Here is a 21627-nt window from a genome sequence, read left to right on the forward strand (position 1 = left end):
ATGGCTGGACAGACTACAGTCAGACCTTTCGCCCTCCCATTGTCACCGAGGTGAGTCTGCGTTGGCACAGTTCTGCCTAATATGTCATGAGAGACGAGCAAAGCTTCTGCCCGTTGACATTGGGCTGCTGGCTGCAGAGGATCAAAACGTATCAGAAAATTCAATGTAACATGTATCATGCTTTGTCATAAATTGTCCTACTACCAACTGCCAGTGGTTAAAGGACCATCAACACACGTTGCAACTATGTAGAAGCACCCATTCTGAAGTACACATGTGTAGGTAACAGTATAGAAATGCATGTAATGTTGCCTTGAGATTGTTTTATAACATATAAACCATATGAATAATTATTATTCATAATCATTATCTGAATGTATCCATCCATCCATTCAACCCAAATGTATCTTAATCGAAAGTGATACCCAAGTGAAGATCTATACTATGAAGATTAATGCTATCGGCGTTCAGAGCACTTTTGCTTTTCTGTGTCTCCCTGCAGTGGAACCTGGAACGTCCCTCTCACTACCTCAGTTTTCCCCCCTCGGTTTGCTGGTTGGATTGTTCGTTTCAGGACAGCTCTCAGGCATTGCAGTCTGCAGCACTTACCAAAATAAATTACTAGCATTAAATCTATCCTCAATGGATTTTAAGTCAGCCAGTCTGGGATACAGTTTGCATTGTATACAGTATATGAAAATTAGAAAAGTTAGGAAATAGGCAGCCAGACAGACAACTGGCGCCATCTATTGATAAAATATGTAAATACATTCATTTGCTTAGGTAGAGTTAAACGTTAATCTAATCGTTTCCATTGCAGATTGTCCTGCTGTTCCCTCTTCGAGTAAAATCTTGTTTGCGTTTTCACCACCTCATACCATCATCATCGTATGGTGCCTGAATTTTAGGTGGCAGGTTGCCATTAGCTACAGAAGTAAGCTTTATCTAAACACTATTGAAACAATCAGACCAGCTATGTTAGCTTTGGATAATTTATCTAATCATCCCTTTAATAATACAACATGTATTATTCCAAGCATTCCAGATCTTACTCTGTCTGATTGTATTTAGCATCTCCGCTAATCCTCAGATACCTGCCCAAGAGGACATAATAATATACCCCCCTAATCATAACCCCAACCGTAACCCGGCAGCAGTGTGTCCAGTACTGTTTTACACAAATTTTTATACCTTTTCTTACCGTTTAACAATATCTCATCACTTAAGCATTCCTTCAACTATTCACCATCATTGTCTTCTCCCTTGATGCACACCTCATAGGTGATAAGTTTGTCAGCCGTTTCTTTTACTATTTGGTCCCTCAGCTGAACAAACTGTGGCGCGACCATCTCTACTCGGTTTTTTTTTAAAAAAAGAAAAAAACTTTTGCTGAACTCAGGCGAATCCCTTCCCTTCAGAAGCAAATCTTGGCGGCTTCCGCTTCTTGCACATTGTCTGGTTAGAGGGTTTATAATATATTTGTCTTTCAACATAGTGATAAGTTGCAGAACTAATAGAATACATATTCATACACCAAAGGCTAACATAAGATAGCTAACAGATACAGAAACTTCTCAGCCAACACCAGGTACTAATTCATACTTGTTCTTCGTCACACTGTGCACATCAATAATTGGTCTGCATTCTCTGAAGGTTACAAGGTCACTCTTCACTCTTCAGCTTCTTAATAGAGTCCTAATGATTACATTCTGTATGCGTTACATATAGTGCTAAATAATATTCCATAATCCAAGAAGGTATATTTATATTGTTACCCTATAATAAATAACTTCTTTCAGATTTTGCATGTCTCTGTATTGTGTGTCTGTGTCGGGGTGCTGCTAATTAGCTGACCCTGCGCTGTGATTGTCAAGCTGTGAAGAGTAAGATGGGATCGGCGAAGAGATGCGTTCAAATGTAACTGTACTTGTGATAATGGCCAAAAAGGCATTATAGGCCTACTACTAAAAAATTTTACAGAAACCACAGCTCGACTGTCGTTTTGTTTGTGACAGTTTGTAACACGTGGTGGAATCTGCTGCTGAAAGATAGATATTTTCCCATGACATACGAAGTAAAAATGAAAGTAAAAGCAGAGGGAGATCGCAGTCCGTTTACTCTTTAGGTTTAGCCGTAAAAGTGAGCTCAGCAGCTGGATATATAGGGCAGGAATATTTAATGGTGAGTAGAAACAAAATTACTGTACAGTTCAAAGAAAGTCATTTATTTATTGAAACAATTTTGTGTTTTATTGTGTAATAAATAATAATTCTCCATTGTATAATTGGATAATTCCTAAGACCTAAACAAAAACATGGAAAGATGGTGATTGTGAAGTTGATGAATTCTAATCACCGTTGTAAATTATACTCTTAATTTTTGGGGGCGTCGTTGTTCGACATTTAAAAAACTGAAGTTTAGGTTTTAAGCTTATATTTTTCAGTTTGAAATTGTTACTTTCACTTTTGTTTTTAACAGTAAAGCCACATGGCTTCAGGTGACTATAGTATCTACTGTGGATCTGACAATAGACAATATCAAGTAACATCTATCAATAGCAAGACCTTAGCAACCTTACAGAGAGGCTGCCTCTGCATCATTTTGATTGATTTGCGTTATATAGTTTCTCAGTTTAGTCATACTTCTCCCTGGTATCTTTGTTGTTCTTCTTCTGTTGATTGTTTATATTAGTCTTACAATTTACTATGCAGTTTAATCCAGAGTGATTTAGTTAATTTATACAGGATTTTGCTTTTCGACAAACCATATGTTGTGTTCTACACTGGGGAAGTTTTTGATGGGTACTACCTGTAGCCCTACACTGTTAGAATGCACTTCGCCACAAGGGGGCAGCATTACCCTTCGGTTACTTCATCCAGATACGCAAACGGGAACCTTCCCTCTGTAGTCCATGTGTTCAGTGGTTTTTTTAAATCATTATTATTGTCATTCTTATTAAGATTATGTCTTAGACCTCAGAGGTAACTGTGATATTATGCTATAAACCCCAAGTTGGGACTTCACTATGTTTCAAATAAAAAGTGGCATGAATCTCACTATGGTGTTCTAGAAAAAAAAGCTGTTTTAGTTTAATAGAGTTTCAAAAACAAAAGGATGGACAATCTGGGGATGCTTATCTGGAGGCTAAGAGAAATGAAGAAAATTACAGGGTAGGACATAGAAAAAGAAAAAAAAGGCAAACAGAAAAACATACGTCACAAATCACATGATCTGCACTCTTGTCGTGCACATTTACATTATAGGCATATATTGAATAGTGATATACAACTGAGACACAAGCATAGGAGCCAGTTAGGTTTAAGTGCAGCTACCTGGAGCTTCCAATGAGAGACCTCCATGACGAAAATCAATAATGCATCACAAAACCTTGCAAGAATTAAAAAGGTATTCGAATGAAATGACCATGAGGGCTGGGTTCCTATGACTTAAGCACAAAAATATAAGAGCATCCAATATTTACAAGAGGTCATAGCAGTGGAGCAGGTTAGTTTCTCCAAGTGGCATTAGCCTACTGGCTAAAGAGAGCAAGACAGGGTATAGGTCTCGATAAGTGTCTCGGCAAAAGTGCATATTGTTCCATTAATGGCTCTTGTAAGCCAGCACTATGGACTTGAGCTTGATTGGAGGCATATAGGGGGCCAGTGAAGAGAGACAAGGGGCATAACATGACAGCATTTTGGTCAACTGTCTGCAGTTGATTAACAGCACGAACACTACCAGTGAGTTACAGTAATATGGTAGTAAGAGTAGTAGCAGTGCTGCATAGTCTGACAAATAAGGATTGACCTTCATCATGTAGTGATATAGAGTGAATCTATAAAATAGGTGCAAAGCAGGCAGCAAAAGATAACTGGTCGTCTATTATGATCTCTAGGTTTCTGGAAGATCTTGATGGAGGTAATGTTAACATAGGTTCATATGTACAGCAATGCTGCGGTAAATGGTGGGGCTATCAAAGGAATCAGGAAGCTGTGTCTTTGACGGGTTCAGCTGAAGGTGACAATCCCGCATCGCGGCTGCGATGTCAGTGAGGCATGTGAAGGACTGTCTTGAGTGGGGAAGGTTAAATAGAGTTGGATGTCGGTAAGATAGTAAATGCAGGAGAAGCCATGTGATGGACCTAGAAAGGTAGTGTACATGGTGAAGAGGAGGGGACCACGTATTGAGCCTTGGGGCACACCAGTTGTTACCTGATGGGACTTAGACACTTCTGCACCCCGAGATACTTGGAATGATCTACCTTAGAGGTAAAGGTCAAACCATCTCTGAGTAGTCCCTGTGTTGCTGATCTGCAAGTGTGGACAGGTAGATTGGGTAGCTGATTGTGTCGTAGGCTGCACAATGGCCTTCGAAAGTTAAGAACAGATGACAGAGATGCAGATCTGGTATATTGCAGGGCATCCACAACAGTCAAGAGGGCAATTTGTCCGCTGCCCAGGGAGAGTACTGGGGAACCAGGGCTGAGAGGGCTGTGAGTGTGGAGGAGAGGGCACAGAAGGCGTCCAAGCATGAGGTTGTTAAAGTTTTTATTAACGCTAAGTGAACAGAACTTGTAAGGAGAAGGAATGAGAGAGGAGACAGAAGTAGAGAATGAGGAAGGGAAGAAGGAGCAAAGGTTACAGCTGAAGGAGACACTAGGAGTGGAGTAGCCTCACATTGGAGTTTGTGTAAATGCAGAGCAGGCCGAAGCCAAATGAGGTCAGGAAAGTAAGGAAGTTAGGAGTAAAATAACACAGGAACACATAAAATTCACAAAGGAGAGGAGGCCATTCGGTGCATTAGGCTCGTTTGGATGAACTGAACTAATAGCTCAGAGAGGTTTAAATCTTATCTAGCTCTGACTGGACCATATGGTTTTAGCTTGCACAACACTAACAGGAAGACTATTCCATACTCTAACTACACTCTGTGTAAAGAAGTGCTTCCTCAAATCCAGTTTAAAATGTTCTCCTGCTGATTTCCACCTATGGAAACAAGTTCTTGTATTTGAACTAATATTGAAGTAACTATTGGGCTGAATAACATCCAGAGCTTTTAAAATCATACATCCCTGGATCATGTCCCCACCTTAGTCTCCTTTGCTTAAGGCTAAACAGATTCAGCTCAGCTAACCTCTCCTCATAAGACATTCCTCTAAGACCAGGAATCATTCTTGTAGCCCATTGCTGGCATGGTTTGCTGAGATGAGTATTCAGGTCCCCAAGGATCACAAGTGGGGAGCTGCATTGGGAATGACAGACGACAGCATGTCCAGGTCTATTACAAATCCATGCCATCTAACTCAGTTACATATAAGAAGTATATGGTTTGATGTGAAATTTGACATATAGTGGCAGACGTGCAATATTATAGCCTGGGAAACTGCAAAACCAGCTCTTAATCTCCTCCCACTACTGCTAAACTCCTCCCCCTATTATTTGTCTTCGTACTACAGCTTGTATGATGTGTTACAGATTGTATGAGGCCAATGGCTTTTTCATGGCGATAGTGCTCGCAGTATTGCTACATCTCAGCCTTTGAGTGCCCTTGGGGAGTGCTTTCCTGCAGAGCTGTCCTGGAGTGACCCTCCAAGTCATTGTTCTCCTTCTCCTTTGATAAGACATTAAAATTCTATAACTTCTCACATAAGGAACTATAGTAACCCAGCCCAGTCTGTAAAACATTGTGAATAAATATAATAGTGTTGATGGGAAAATTTATGAATGTTCTTCGAAGGTTCTGACAACTGATTTGTGCACATACAGCCTGTGTGCTAATGCTACCCCTTCATTCTGAGGGGTTATGTTGCAGTCAGTAATGTGTAACTTCCTTTAACAGTTGTCTTTTCTGTAAGTAGGGCATTGTGCAACAGCTGAAGTAAATTGCATGTGAGGTAATTCATACTGCTGCAGCTAAGACCCGCCCACCTCCTTCCAGGCCAGTAGACCGATGTCACATGACTGCTGAGAAACAGGGAGAGAGTAGCGTGTGACCGGCACGTATGCTATCTGCCAGCAAACCTAGGGAGTGCAACAAAGAATCTTTAATATGCATCCATCTGCTTTACAAAGCCATTGGCCAGGGCAGCAGTGAATCAATGCAGAAAGTACGCTAATATTCACACACAATCACGCACCAGTTTGACTAACTGCCTGTCACTGGAACGAGCTCTGTTGTTATTCTTAGTGGCGGTATCACAATGACCTTGCACTTAATAACACTTATGTAAGACTGTTGTTACATATGATGCCTGGCTTTCAAAAATGTTAAATTTTATTTATTTATTTAAATTTATTTTTCAAATCGCCACTAGTCATATTCCTTATTTGCAAATTTTTCCTTTTTTTGTGCATGTTTACTGCAATCTTTATGCTGCACGGCTGGCACACTGCAGGCACACTGCATTCCTCTGCGAGGTGTGGAGCCACCCCAGACTTCCTGTAAATCATCAGATGTTTACTGCAGAGATTTATGCACCATGGCACTGTGCTTCTGAGGAATCTCCTCCTTAAATTTTAAAGACAGTCTTTTTGTAACAAACAGCCACCATCATTTTTCATGCTTTTCTTAGGAACAACACGGAATGTTATTGTAAACCGTTGACCATGCAAATTATGATCCCACTGTAAAACTTTGAATGCGCCTGACATTTGCCTACAGTTTGCAAAGTATTTTCACATGCAGAGTACTTATAATGAGGATAAAAAACTATGGACTCACAATGCAGTGCAGCCCCTCTACATATACAATGAAACAATGCAGCAACACCTAAATCTAATTTTGGGGGCACAAAGACCTTATTGGGTTTTCAAGGTAAATAAGATGTACTTCTAAACACAATCAGTTGTATAGCCCCTTCCGTTTGATCTTAGAAATTACTGAGTTATGTATTAACTCCACATCTATACTGAGGGTGGTGTGCAGCCCAGCAAGTCTCTGAACCTGCGGTCGGAAGGTCACAAGCTCAAGGTCGCTGAAGAGTAACATGCCTTTTGGCCCTTGACCGTGATCCTTAAGCTTCAGCTCCATGCTTACTGCCAAACTTGTTCTCACCTGTCTGTGTTTCATGGAGAGCAAGATGGGGTAGGAAAAGAGAATCCCCCCCCCCGCAGAGGGATCAATAAAGTGTCATTAGAAGTAGATTTAGGGCTGAAATAAGACATAGGATGAATCTTGATTCCAAGAATGCAAAGACTGTACTTGTGGTCTTGGCAAGAGCGGTTTTGCCAACTCGCCTTCCAAGGACGAACTTGGGGCACAATGAATCATGGGATCGGTCTCATTCTGCGAGGATGCATCTGATGTATCCTTATTTTGGGCAGAGCAGGACCAGCATCCGGGGATTTTCACTGTCTTTGCGTACTTGTGCTCTTAGTATTGGAAAAGGTCTTCGGCAATGGGAGACGTCAAACAGGTACACGAGAGCACAAGGACAGGCAAGTACGTATCTTGAGATTTACCCAAATTCAGTTCATAAACACTATGACCTATATGCACTATTCGTTAAAGCTACACGCGTTTGTGAACCTTGCTGTTCGTACCCCGACCTGATTTCAGCAGGTGCATATAAGAGATCCAGACAATTTAAGGCAATGTATTTTGCTTTAAAACTTAGACCTGGGTGACATTAGTCTCATTAAGACTTAAACATCACAGTAGAAGTTAGATTTCCCGAGAAAGGTTCCTATTATCATACTCCTAAAAAATATATTTCACCCAAATATCATACATTTTGTAGACAGCATCAATATTGAAAGCAAAAGATGGTTTCTTAATTAAATAGGAGTGCAATGGAAAGTATTCAAGAATTAATATACTGTAGAATAAGCCTTTTTTAGGGTTATTGCTGTGGCTTTTCCTCTCAGCCAATCAGGCGTCAGAGGCTGCTTGTATAGATCTCCAGATTCAGTCCTTATTGTATCCGCAAAGTTACAGCCAAGGTTGGACACCCTGCAGGAGTGTGTCTGACGCCATGTTACACACATCTTTCATATGCTTTCTCTTCTTATCGAATAGTTTATCACAGGAAAGTCTCACAGCATCGTCTCTTCCTTGCCCCATTTCCATTCCCAGCTCGCCCAGCTGGTTTTTGTCTCCAGCGCCTTTTTACGATTATTTGGTGCCTTGGCAACTGAGGATGTCCTTGGACTAGGTGTCTCCCCAGCATCATCATCATCATCATCATCATCATCATCATCATCATCATCATATGCCATAAGATGTAGTGTGGGTCAGGGCACGGCACAAAAACATGCTTCTCTGGTTACTTTGATGTGATGCTAAGAAGGTTATGTTCCACCACAAACTACATTGATTAAAAGTTTTTCAAAGCTTACATTTTGTCATTGTGTTGCATAAGTTTATATTCCTCATGCCTCTGGGACCCGGGTTCGAGTCTCGGCCATGACTACGTGTGTGTGGAGTTCTCATGTTCTCCCCATGTCGTCGTGGGGTTTCCTCCAAGTTCCCCCCACAGTCCAAAAACATGCTGAGGTTTATTGGAGTTACCAAACTGTTGGTATGTGTGACTAAATGGTGACTTATTGTCCAGTCATACAGGTGATACAGTTATTTGGTATGCAAAGTTCTAATTTTATATACTCAATATTGTAACGCAGGAATGCTGCTCAGCAAGGCCAGATTTGTGAAGGCAAGACTTTTAATAGTAAAACATCCAATGAAGACCAGGGTGTGAGCTGTGATTAGCTTCCCTGCTGTTTGAAAGTATGCATTTTCACCAGATACCATTATTATCTACATGCTTGTGTTTGTAAGACGCTCCATCCCAGGGGGTCTGTGTGAGGCTCTTTGGTCAGGACCTACATCCTGAGCCATCAGAGAGCCATTGTTTTCCCTCTATAAATATCTGATCATACCTATAGATCTGCAGCTTGACTTACATGAGGCCGCATTGGGTATGCAGTAATGACAGAAGGATGGATGAGAGATGATGTAGTGTCAGAGTGAGCAGGTCGCCATGGTAACCTGTCTCTTCTGGGATTACTGCAGTCATGCCAATGGAGTCTCTGATCCGGGAAGCAGATTCTCCACTTTGTCCCGTCAGTGAGTGTGACAGCAGACCAAAGCATAGACACATGACTCAAGCCCCAGCCAAGCATCAGACCTTCCTTCTTTCACTTCCCCCTGTACCATGTTCCTGGGCAGTGCTGAATTGGCAGCTGCCCTAATGCACCATCTTCTGAGGAGGTGCCAACTTAAGAAACCACTGCTCGCACGTCCTAGCCCCCGCTCCCACCCCCTCGGTGCTAAAATTAGGCACTGGCCTCCGGTGCCTCAAGGGCTTCAACCGCACAAATTTTTTAAAATAATAATTAATGAAAGCTTCAAAGCAATCTTTTGCGATTTTATTTCCACTGATGTCCGTCGTTGTAACTATGTTAAACTATTCAGTGGACATAGGGCTTGTCTATAAATAAAATGTGTGGGCAGGGCAGCATAAAAAATGTCATGTTTGCGGGGGAAACCATCACGGCGAGTGAAAGTTCATTGTTTGGAAAATGTAAAGTATGATACTGCTGATGCATCTTTGCGTAGAACATTGTGTGAAAGGAAGGTGTGCAGTACGCACTGCACATTGCTGCGGAATCTCACGCTCACGGAACAGGCCTGATAGCTGCCGATGACTCTTAGCAACTTTTGGATTCAGGGCATGAACCGATGAGTGCAGGTGCAGAGAATTGAAATAAAAATGCATACTATGCAAATGGAAAATGTCCTTTCACACAGAATGCAAACATAAAAACGTTTATCTGCAGGTGTATATATGCTATGTTGTAAAATTAGCGCTAAAAAAGTAGCCATGTCAGGCCTCACAAGCAGCCCAACACAGTCGGCAACTTACCTCACAGGTGCAGTATTTAAGAACAGAAATGTGCTCGATTACGCAATTATTTTGTATCTGTTTCTGTTAATATACCAGTTTTGGGACCATAAACCAGGCATGGGCGCATTGAATGCACTCGGAGTGTGTTCGTGCTTGTGCAAAGAGCAGCATAGATGAGACACAAAGCTGTTTCCAAAGATAGCAGGAAAGCGTGGTTTCAAGTGAGGTGCTTGTGCATTGCTCCGTAACATTGTTTAGATCAGGTATCAAGCAACACATGCCTACTTTTAAGCAGGGGCATAGAGATGATTGGATTGGAGGGGCTGAGTCTGTAATGGGGGGGCTGATGGCAAACTATTTATGACTTAAGCCAATAAACACATATTTATTTTGGGGGGTAAAAATCCTACAGTAGGCTTAACAATGGCCCTGCTTCAATCATGGTACAGTAAGCATTCGTGGCAGTTAAAATACTGAACTATTGAACCGTTTTTGGGCTGGAAACCATCATCTGTATGTCACTGGTCACTGTCCGCCGCTGAAATGACCAGTGCCATGAAGCTGTCGTCCAGCATAGCTTTTAAAGAAGGTGTGGCTTGTGATATGTCGTTGAACTCATCTTTGTCCAGGCTGGTCGTTTTTCTCCTGTTTCGAGGAGCTGCAAGCTACTGGGTGGACGAGAGGTCCGTCAAAATGGAGTTTTGGTAATTCCCACGTTTCGAGGTGTTCGGCTGGAAACCCTTGTCATTCAGCAAAAACTGACCAGATTAGCTCGTATTCAGGCTCATTTTGTTCAGTAGGCCGAGGCCTACGTATGGAATGGGTGATTTGTGTGAATACATAGTGTTCGTATTGAAAACCACGGGGTGTAACTGGTAACGTGACGCACAGGGGTGGTTTTTGCTGTTTTTGAGCCTCTGAGCTTGTTTTTAGACTAAAGGCCGGCGACATAAATTGATCTTTGGACCCTTATGGAGGTATGAATGCCGAGATGAGTCTTAGTGCTGTGAGTGTTATGTTACTCATGTGAACGAACAGGAAGTGCACAGGCTAACTAGTAGACATACTGTAGCAAATAGTATTACTATTTTCATTTAAGTTTTTAATTTAAGCTTATAATGTTTACTAATGGTTGGAAACGTGTGCATCACTGTAATTAACTCATTTTCAATCGGATTGTTTTACATACAATGTTTTCTATCGGAATTTTGTCTGCAGTGCCGCAGATGGGCCAGATTAAGGGACCGGGGCGAATAAAAGGCTACGTTTTGGAAAGTTGCTCTTTAGTTATGAACATCAGTCATGACGTCAGGTGCCAGGTGCTCAATGACAAGGCACCTGATTAAGTGGACGTCATGACTAAAGACTGCAGGTGTGACTGCAAGATGCTCGTTGCCTCTCTGATTGCAATGCGAGGGATATTGGCTGTTTCTGTTGGGTCTAACTGTGATGTAGCATAAAGGAGACACTGGCTGGCCAGGCAGATGATGCAGTGGACTTCTGGTTCACGTTTATATGCTTTTCATTTTTTTAAAGCTTCGGATCTGCAGCTTATGACACTGTTTTACTTCTGCATATTTCCATGCTTAGTCCGGTGTGAGCTATAGGTGAAAGGTGAAACTGCGAGGTTTCCAGAGAGCCCTCTTTATGCACTAGCTGGCTCTGACTACGATTAATTAGACTTTTTAAAACGACAGTTGGTCAGTGTGGAGGCATAGAAGTTTGTAGTTAATTTACACGCCCTTTGGTTTGAAGCGTGTGATAGGTGGGTTTACCATTTTACGGTCTATTTCATTCTCAAGCTAACAGACATGCAGGCTGTTCTTTTCTGCTAATAAATGCAGATGTCAATACATGTATCATGGGTTTGTTTTTCATTTTAGAACTTGTGATATTTGGCAAAATGAAACAGTGTTGTGGTTTGTGCACCTCCACACTCCCAAAACAGAACTCTAAGCTGTTCTCTGTTTCGAGATTATGCATTGAGAAAGCACACCAGTTGTCAAGTTCTCATGTAGTAAAACTGATTGCAGCTCGTTACACAGAACATAGAACAGGTTGAAGGCATCGCAACATTAATATCTTCATTTACTGCACTGTAAAATGATTCCGCATGTTTTGCATTCTCTATTAATTAATGTATGAAATACTGGAGGAACATCAACTGTATGATTTCTCAACTGCAACATCAACCACTCAGCCCATGATAACAAGAACTGTCCTATACAGCTGAGCACAAGGTTCATATGAAAACACTGCAGAATTTGGCACTAGTGACTAGTGACCATCCATTTTCTGGGGACAACCATCTAATGCCTGGTTCCTGCTTACTGCTGCCCCGATCTGCTCATTGATAAAGGTGCTAATTCTTTTCATTTATGGCTTCGCACTCATGCTACAAGTCACAGGTCAGTGGTGCCAGCCGGACCACATCATCTGCAAAAAGCGAAGACACGATCCAGGGGTCCCCAAACCGGACCCTCTCTGCCCTTTGGCTATGCCTGGAAATTCTGTCCATAAAAGTTATGAAATAGAATTGGTGACAAAGCACCCTCTTCAGCACCCCTCGAGGGACACGGTTGTTTGTCTATTCCAAGTCCACAGAACACATGTAGAGCAGTTGGGCAATCTCCTACTAACCCTTCGGAATCCTTGGGAGGGTCAAGATTGGTCCAGTGTTCCATGAACAGGACGAAATTTGTATTGTACTTTCTGGGTCCGAGGTTCGATCAACAGACAGACCGTAATCTCCAGTACTCTGGCATAGATCTCCAGTACCAGATCCCTCTGAAGCTGGTACATACAAGATACAAGATATTGTATCACTGGCAGGGATTAGTATATTCCAACATGCTCATGGGCACTTGTAAATTGCCCCTGTCTGTGTACTGCAAATAGCCCTTGTTGTGGTATTATTCTTCATGCTTGCTCCCAACTGCCAAGTGTGTGTTTACTCATGTCTTATGTGGACCCTGTCCAATCCTCACGTGTCCTTAGCTTTGTATAAATCTCCTACTGTGTAGGTGACCCAGTGTCTGACCTCCTTGTCTTTCTCCATTGTATTATGATTGGTATTTGTTGGATGTCTGTGTTGGTTCTGTTAAGCACTCAATAAAAGGGCCTGATTTTTCCCTGCAAGCAAGTCTTCTCATTATTCGCTGCTGTTGCTGCGATGCCTCGGTCTGCCCGGTTTGTCATTGAACGAGTACAATGAGATAATGCTTGGATCTTCCTGTAGAAGCCTCTGTAAAATCTGTACTAGATGAAAATCAGATCAAATAAATAGCATGAAGCAATTACAATACACAATATAAAAGTATAGGAGGTACAGCTCTTAAAGATTGGGACCATCACCCCTGTCTTCCCATCCAGAGGCACAGTGCCTGAACTCCAGCAGGGTGCACCTGGGCCTGGGCTATTGGCCTCAACCCCTGGGTACGTTTTCTATAGTCCCAAATCTGTCCTGCCGGCCGTAGCTCATATTCCCTTTTGGATGGTGGGGCCATGGGATGGGATAACATTACTGTGACATATTTTTGACAAGACTGACCGTGTGAATGTCTGAGTCTGATTCTCATCAAGCCCCAGCCATTATTCTGCACACCTTTGCAGGGCTACACACACACACACACAATAATTCAAGATGGCTATATAATGAGTGCAGCCATTGTTGTAGAGTTGACAATGTGAAAATAGCTTCTTTGTATCATTGCAGATGAACTCCTATATTAATGCTGAATATTTAGGATCTTTATGAATGCCTTTCTCTTCTCAGTGAGGTCACAAAAGGAATGGGGATGCTAAGTTAGAGCAGAACAATGAGGGGTGGGCCCCTGACCTCAGTACGCCGCAGAGAGGCCCCTGACCTCAGTATGCCGTAGACAGGCCCATGACCTTAGTATGCTGCAGACAGGCCCCTGACCTCAGTACACCACAGACAGGCCCCTGACCTCAGTACACCGCAGACAGGCCCCTGACCTCAGTACACCACAGACAGGCCCCTGACCTCAGTACACCACAGACAGGCCCCTGACCTCAGTATGCCGTAGACAGACCCCTGAACTCAGTACACCACAGACAGGCCCCTGACCTCAGTACGACGCTGACAGGCCCCTGAACTGAATACACTGTAGACACCCCCCGACTTCAGTACGCCTCAGACAGGTCCCTGACCTCAGTACACCTCAGACAGGCCCCTGACCTCAGTACACCTCAGACAGGTCCCTGACCTCAGTACACCTCAGACAGGCCCCTGACCTCAGTACACCGCAGACAGGCCCCTGACCTCAGTACGCCGCAGACAGGCCCCTGACCTCAGTACGCCGCAGACAGGCCCCTGACCTCAGTACACCTCAGACAGGTCCCTGACCTCAGTACGCCGCAGACAGGTCCCTGACCTCAGTACGCCGCAGACAGGCCCCTGACCTCAGTACGCCGCAGACAGGTCCCTGACCTCAGTATGCCGCAGACAGGCCCCTGACCTCAGTACGCCGCAGACAGGCCCCTGACCTCAGTACGCCACAGACAGGCCCCTGACCTCAGTACACTGTAGGTTGAACACCGATCTCCCGAGTTTTTCCTCTGCTAATCAGCCTTCTTCTTTTTCAGACTCTGAATGCTTCGGAACCTGACCTGCAGTCTAACGACGGTGCTGGTCCAACTGTGTGTTGAATGGCAGGCAGGCAGATGAAATGAGCGAAGCTGAACAAGTTCTGCACATGATTTTGAGAAATACTGCTGCATCCTTTTGTTACTGATCATGAGACGCTTGTGGTAAACCTACAACTGACACATGAAACTAAGTTTGGGGAAGAAGGAAAGTGCGTCGTTAGGAAATTCCTTTGTATGACATGTAATAATTCTCATGCCCAAGGGACTAATAATGAATAATGGATGTGAACATAACTTGATTAAAGTTCACAGAAGTACCTTTGTGTCTTAACACTTGACTGTAAAGCTCAGTGAAAAAATTAAGCGTGGAATTACTTTGTTGGTACAGAAATGATTCACATTTTATAGATAAACAAAAGATATGCAGGTGTGAAATAGATCCTTTGTAACTTTTCTAGGGGTCTTTTTAGTGTGCTGAATCATGAATATGTTGCTCTTTTGCATTTATCAAACTCTTTTCATTTTAAGTCGCCCTTATTCATTTAATAAACAGCCACTTCCCTTTCCCACGAGATGATAATTTTTTTAAGTAATTCGACTGTGTGATACTTCCTTTTCTATTAGTTATATTGTTTTTAGTTCTACTTTTTTATTGATCATATATTAGGATTACTTTAAAATATGAAGACATTTTTTTTCCCATTATGCTTAAAATTCATTTCAACCTGCTTTTGTGTCATTCGGATTTCTAAGCCACTTTATCTTACAGCAGGTTAAGTTTGATTATTTTATAAACTGGTTATCCAGGCTTTTAAAGTGTCTAATTGGTCGCTATGAGTTCCTTTTACAGAGCCAGTAATTAACAATGAAGCTGAATCATCCTTCCAGCAAGACAGTGGGAATCATTAGCCTAGACTGAATAGCACAGAGGCCCCGGATGAGGAGATGCCTGTATTTCCTGTTATGTAAATGAGCATTGCATGTGAGAGCAGCAAAGAGGCAAATTTTTGAAAGGTGTTCAGTGTAAGACTTATGACAATATGGTAAAATTCATGTTTATTAATATATTCATCAACGACAATAAGAAAACGGCAAATGAAACATCTTTACAACATTTACAAATGTACAGTTTAGCATGGAAACAAACTCTGATGCAGAATTTACCTTATCAGCTAAATCAGCCAATTTCCAGTAAATCCTGAAGCATTGTTTTGTGTAGATTCATGGAGATGCAATTTCATTTATGGTCAACAAAACAATGGATAACAGCTGGTGACAAAACACATTTTGCAACAAGTCCATGAGTAGTTCACATACAAGTCTACACATCACAGTAAAGTGCATACTTTAAAAAGAGTAAGTCCAGCAGGTGAGATGGTAAACAGTCCTGGATGGCGACTGTCTGGAGCCAACAACAGCACTGCAGACATTCAGAGGGTCCCTCGTGATTGGTGCTCACTAGAAGAAGACGGATTTTTTAGCATCCACAACGGTGCAACAGTCTTTGCCTGAGATCCTGTTAACAGTTCGTGAAGTTGTGAGTGAGGGCAGTCAAGCAAGTCGCTGGAGAAAGCTGGAGATGGACCAGGGATCGTTAATTCCAGGGCTTTCCTCACTGTCTGCCAAGCCCCTCCTCAGTTCAGTATAAAATCGAACCTCAATTTCTTTTCCTGAAAACAACAGAACACAGAATATACTTGTTGGAAAGAACAGACTGCAGAACTTCATTGATAATTATGATAAAATTCTGAGTGCTTGTTATTTGTAAATTCATACTATTATTTGCTCTTTGCTGACACACTGATATTAATATTGGTTCCCCACCATTTTTTATGGAAAAAAATGAACAAACTCATATTATTATTATATAATAAGTCAGTACGCCGTAGACACGCCCCTGACCTCAGTACACCTTCAGTAATACCTCATAACCTTACGGTAATTAATGCATGTTTACCTGAATTGTCACTCCAGGTGTCTAGTGAGCTGTCTGATAGGTCTGTACTATTCACGATGTTGCTCTGCAGCTCAAATTCGAACTCCTGCCATTGCGTTGGGTTCTGCTCCAAGTATTGTGTAATCTGAAAGAGCTGAAGATAGTATGTTCTGTGACACCCTTTCACGATCCCACATGAATGTGCAACAGATCTGAGCAGAAAAATTAATACAACATAATATAACAACATACCTCAGGTGTTACTTTATCGTCAAAACCATTATCATCAAAATCTGGAAAACATAAGGCAGGAAAAAATGGTTAGAAACATTCTACAGTGACTGTAATTGGCGTCAGACTGAAAATGTCAATATTCACATCTTGTATATTTGTACTAATGACAATTCAGTTCAGCAGAATCAAATTAGTTCTATCACACGAACATTATGAACAGTAACACTACAACAAATGATGCGTCTGGTACCTAGGGGGTGGCTTGGTGACACTTGGAGGAGATGTTGGATAGCCATACTGTCCGGATCTTCAAGTGATCCTTCATCTGTCGAATACGGACTGCTTGAAATGTCCATTTCTAAAAACAAAACAGATTTGTTAAACCACATGGCTGCATCCCAACTTATTTGCCGGGAGTCTTTAGAGCAGGCAGCCATGACTATGCCGTCCAAACAAGTAACAGCCCTAACATGCCGTTCAGGGTGAGAAATATAAAACCGGTTCTTAACATGAGTGTAGGCCTGGTGGCGCACTGTTTGCTCATTGTGATGGCACAGGAATAAAACAGCCTTAAGATAGAGCGGGCAGAGCATTCTGCCGTGCCGTACCTGACTGGGGAGTGTGCTCAGTGCTAGTAGGTACATGCACGTGCTCCTCAGTCTGTGCACTGTGACAACTGGGTTCCTCATTTTCAACTTCCCTCTGTAAAGCAGGTCCCCAAAATATTACAAAAGTGAGTCCAGTCAAAGTTTTAGAATAGAATGCCGTCATCTGTTAATCGTTAATGCTTTAAAAAAAATGTAAATATACTTGCCTTGCTCTTCGTCTTTTGCTTGGCCTCTCTAGCGCGTGACTTCTTCACTGAGGATGAAAGGAAGACGCCATCTTGAAAACTGTGCATCGGTGTCCTTTTATTTTAGCACTTTTTTTTTTACAATTTTTAAATAAAGCAGCAAATCCATCCGAGTGGTGTTTACCTTTTTTCTTGGAGTCATTCGGCAGCATTCTATAAACCCTCACAGCTCCACAGCCTTTGTTCACGCTTTGGTCTTTGACCTCTACGATGTCTGGCAGGGAATTCATGGCACATCGGAAGTTAGCTTTCCACGTTTTAGGATCCGGATCAGAATTTCCTGCCTTGTATTTTCCTAAAACAAAAAAAGGAAGACAAACAAAAAAAACATACTTAACGCTTTATGACAATTTTAAAACCATGTTTTGGGTTTTTCAACAGTGGCTTGTTTTATTACTGTAGAACATCTTTATTGTCTCTGTGATCTTACCTGTATGAATCGCCCACTGTTTAAAAAGACTGGCATCTTTTTCCATCTCCCAGCCATGGCGGGCTGCATGCTTCCAGGGAATGGAAAATATCTTCTTATCCTAGATATTATCACAAAGTCAAGAATTTCAGGCACTTCAATATTGTCTCCAAGGTTCAAGTTAAAACTAATATACTTATATTTGAGTTTCTCAAGAAAACAAGGCAAAAACATTGGAACGCAACGGTTGAAAAGCGCTATACCTTGTCCAGCCACACTAATCCAGGGATAGTTTGGGATTGAAGGCGATCTTCCAACCACGCCTTCATTCGCATACGTGCCACTGGCATGACTGACAGATACAGGAAGGGGGACAGAGAGAGAGACATGCAGAGTATTATTACAACATTTATTTACTACGTAAAAAGATGATGCAAAAATTACAAGATGGGATCGTTCTAATTATTACAGAACTCCATTTGTTTTATAGTCTTTCCTCCAGGGTATATTGAAGCACAGTTAACAGTCATCACGCCACACTTCTGCACAACAAAAGATGGCATACAGCCTGAAAAATTAGGTGGTCTTAGTGGGGACCAAACAATTAACGTGCCTGACCCCCATGACCATTAAAACATTTTCAGTAGTTTGACCACTACAACCAGTTCAGTCCAAAAACAGTTGTGCATCTATTGCCTATTTGTAATTCACAGGAACTGGGTGGAGCATATGAAGACAAGCATTCATTATGTGCCAAACAGGAAGAGGTATGCCTTAAGAAGACAATACTTTGTAGCTGCTTTCTGATGCTAGATGCGGACAAGACTGACGATATTTACAGCCTTATTTACTACAATGCATTGAATTTTCGGCGCTGACATTACTTAGAATAATTAACACGCAAATGCATATGTCGTTCGCAAAAGTGACCGGATTTATAATAATAATACCTGTACATATGTATATTGCAATTTAAAATAGCAATAGAACAGCTCTCGGGAAACATTTACTGAAAATGCCATAATTACAACGTACGCTTTAACAAGCATAGTTACTGATGTGCACAAGGTTAAATACAGAAACACAATTTCTAACGTTTTAGAAATTAGTTTAAAAAGTAAACACAAGCCTTGGATTTAATTCAATAAAAAAATAAGACAGGATAGCACACATATAATAGAAAAAAAATTAATATAAAATGATGCACTCTATATATGTTAAACAATAAAGGCATGCGATGACATATTTTCTGGATGTCGCCTCTCAAAACTCTAAATAAACTTACTGTGCAACGACGTATATGACTGGTGTCCTTTGGAAATTGAATAATCCGATCTACCTGCGCACTTCTCTCACTACCAACGCCGGCCCAGCGTCCTCCTTTTAAAGAAGAGACCGGGATTCCCCGCACTCCTCACGTGACGCCCGTGTTTGGGGCGGGTCCTGCGCGCGGAGCAGATCGCAAACATGCTGCGAGGCGGTGTGATTTCCGAGAAATCAACACATTGTCTGCAGCAGATGACAGCGACGAAAAAGTATGTGGCTGCAAGGCCACCGCGTACGCGCACACGTGCAAACAAGGACGCGCCTGGTTTATTAATAACGTGTACTTTAAGAAGCACGTAGAATATAACATTAAGCGCAATAACTGTAGACTGACGTGACTAAAATAATATTTTAAACCTCAGGCTAGACTAATTTAAACGTCATATATTTCATAAGTCTATCATGATCATATTGTCGATTGAAGTATGTGCATGACATGCATATACAGCAATGCTGGCGTCCCATGCTGCCCTCTTCGGCATCTATAACTGGATCGCGGCTTTTCGTAAACGGCGCTGAACAGGCTGTAGAGCGCCTTTCCGGGAAATGCTGTAATATTTATATGGAGCCACTTGTGGCGCTGTGGACCCTTTCATATATGGACACTTTTCCGAAGTCAGTAGCGATCTCTCCTTGATACAAACATTAAAAGTGATTACACTAAACAAATATAATTGACCATTAAAGACACGAACAGTACCAAAAACAAATGCAATTTAACTTGGAAGGATAATCCATATCCTTATTTATGTTTCGGGATATAATCAACTTTACCTCTATTTAAAATTGACTATATTATCTGAATCTGTAGCGATTCGACGCGTACAGTAGTTACCGACTAACTCAAATGTCTATTTCTCTTTTTCTTATTGTACTTTTTAGATTATAATAATGTTTATTATCACGCGCGCCTCGTACATTTCCGATTCTGCGCAGTAGCAGGCGTGGCGCTCAGGGAACCATGGTATTTTCCGCAGGGTTTTCCGTTCCCGGAAAGCACAGGGGTTTCCCATCAAGATTTAAGCATTGTCTTTTGGAATATCGATGTTCATTTATGATTTAAAATGACCGATATTTTAACAACGTACTATAATTTGAAGCCCCAGACCATTGCACGCTTCACAAAAAGTATTTTTAATGACGTTTAACAATTAAAATCAATTTAAAAAATAATGCGCGAAAAATAACAAAATTATATTTACACGTTTGGTACGTCACCTGTATTCCACCTGTATCTTCTCTACTACGCGCTGTGCTTCATCAGATCGTTTTCAGGCTCATTGTGACAGTACTGGATAAAAAGTCTGAACATGGATATTATGCAAAGCATTCTAACATTCTATTATGTGCCATATATGTTGAACCAGATTGCTGTAGTAACATTATTTTTGCATATACTCATTGCAAGTTTATACTCATATACTCATGCATATACTATATATATAGCATATAATAGTATAGAGCATATAATAGTATAGATATCCCTATATATTTTTGCATACACTCCTCTGAGAAAATGAGATGGAACGGCACTAAGAATAGAATATAATTTCATAACGACAAGAGTAACCAGGGGTGTTGCAAGGTTCTCGACCCATCTGGAGTTGTCACGCTGAGAGCTAAGTGAATCATTCGGGGCTGGATCGCTTTCATCGGGAGCCACAGTTGCAATGTCCCAATGGACGTGACCCGTGACATGGCAGCAGGAGCCCCAAGGATGGGAGGTCTGAATGGTTTACCGTGTACCCTGCGATGGAGTGCCATTCTCTGCAGGCGGCACATCTACCTTACTCCTCTTGTAGGGGGGGATGGGGTAAAAGTATTCTGAATCTATTTTACCAGGAATAGTGTTTTGGCTGTCTCACGTCCCCGTCCAGGATAATGGCTGTCACTGGCATCGCACTGCCACAGCAATCCCCAGTTAAGCTTATGAGTTTCTTTCTGTTCCTTTCTATAAGGCACTGAGTTCCTTTCTGCTTTCAGTCCAGCAGCATGTCTTACTGCCTCAGGAGCCAAATAAGTAGACAGAGGGAAAATCCTCAGCTCCACAATGCTGCCCTCCAGAGCTGTGGCTCCCAGGCCTTAGGGTAGCTCCAGTGAGTCACTGCCTTTGGTGCACCATGGGATTTGTGCCAAAGCAGTGATACTCCCTGTCCTTCCCCTCACACGAGGAGACCTTGTAATTGGGGCATCATTTTGCAGGCTGTTCACAGTTTATGTCTAGTCAGTATTCATCGTCTGTGAATTTGTTACACCTTCCGCGCTTTCAGTGTTGTGGAGGTCTTAATATCATGGACAGACAGTAGTATTGGCATGAGTTCACTTATATTACAATCTTACTTCCACACATTTTAATGTTTGACACCCAAAACAAAATACATCCACTGGAAAGCCCCTATTCAATGCCAAGTTCT

The 21627-nt window shown here is 41.9% G+C and overlaps 1 protein-coding gene and 1 long non-coding RNA gene across 2 annotated transcripts; one reads left to right on the top strand and one right to left on the bottom strand.

Annotated features, from left to right (window-relative positions):
* Positions 1 to 2078: 2078 nt before the first annotated feature.
* Positions 2079 to 14818, top strand: LOC125750653 (uncharacterized). Its single transcript, XR_007400392.1, has 2 exons — positions 2079 to 2181; positions 14453 to 14818. It is a non-coding gene; the product is annotated as an uncharacterized LOC125750653 (long non-coding RNA).
* A 676-nt stretch (positions 14819 to 15494) lies between these two features.
* LOC125750652 (interferon regulatory factor 1-like) lies at positions 15495 to 19327 on the bottom strand. The gene is made up of 10 exons (XM_049028800.1): positions 19173 to 19327; positions 18151 to 18239; positions 17909 to 18008; positions 17603 to 17773; positions 17440 to 17486; positions 17234 to 17327; positions 16876 to 16983; positions 16644 to 16684; positions 16413 to 16545; positions 15495 to 16125 (listed from the first exon to the last, which is right to left on the bottom strand). The coding sequence occupies exons 2-10, from the start codon at positions 18235 to 18237 to the stop codon at positions 16007 to 16009; spliced, it is 900 nt and encodes a 299-aa protein (XP_048884757.1). The 5' UTR covers positions 18238 to 18239; positions 19173 to 19327; the 3' UTR covers positions 15495 to 16006.
* Between the last annotated feature and the right edge of the window lie 2300 nt (positions 19328 to 21627).

Source organism: Brienomyrus brachyistius, chromosome 10 (assembly GCF_023856365.1).
Source record: "Brienomyrus brachyistius isolate T26 chromosome 10, BBRACH_0.4, whole genome shotgun sequence".
Lineage (NCBI taxonomy): Eukaryota > Metazoa > Chordata > Actinopteri > Osteoglossiformes > Mormyridae > Brienomyrus > Brienomyrus brachyistius.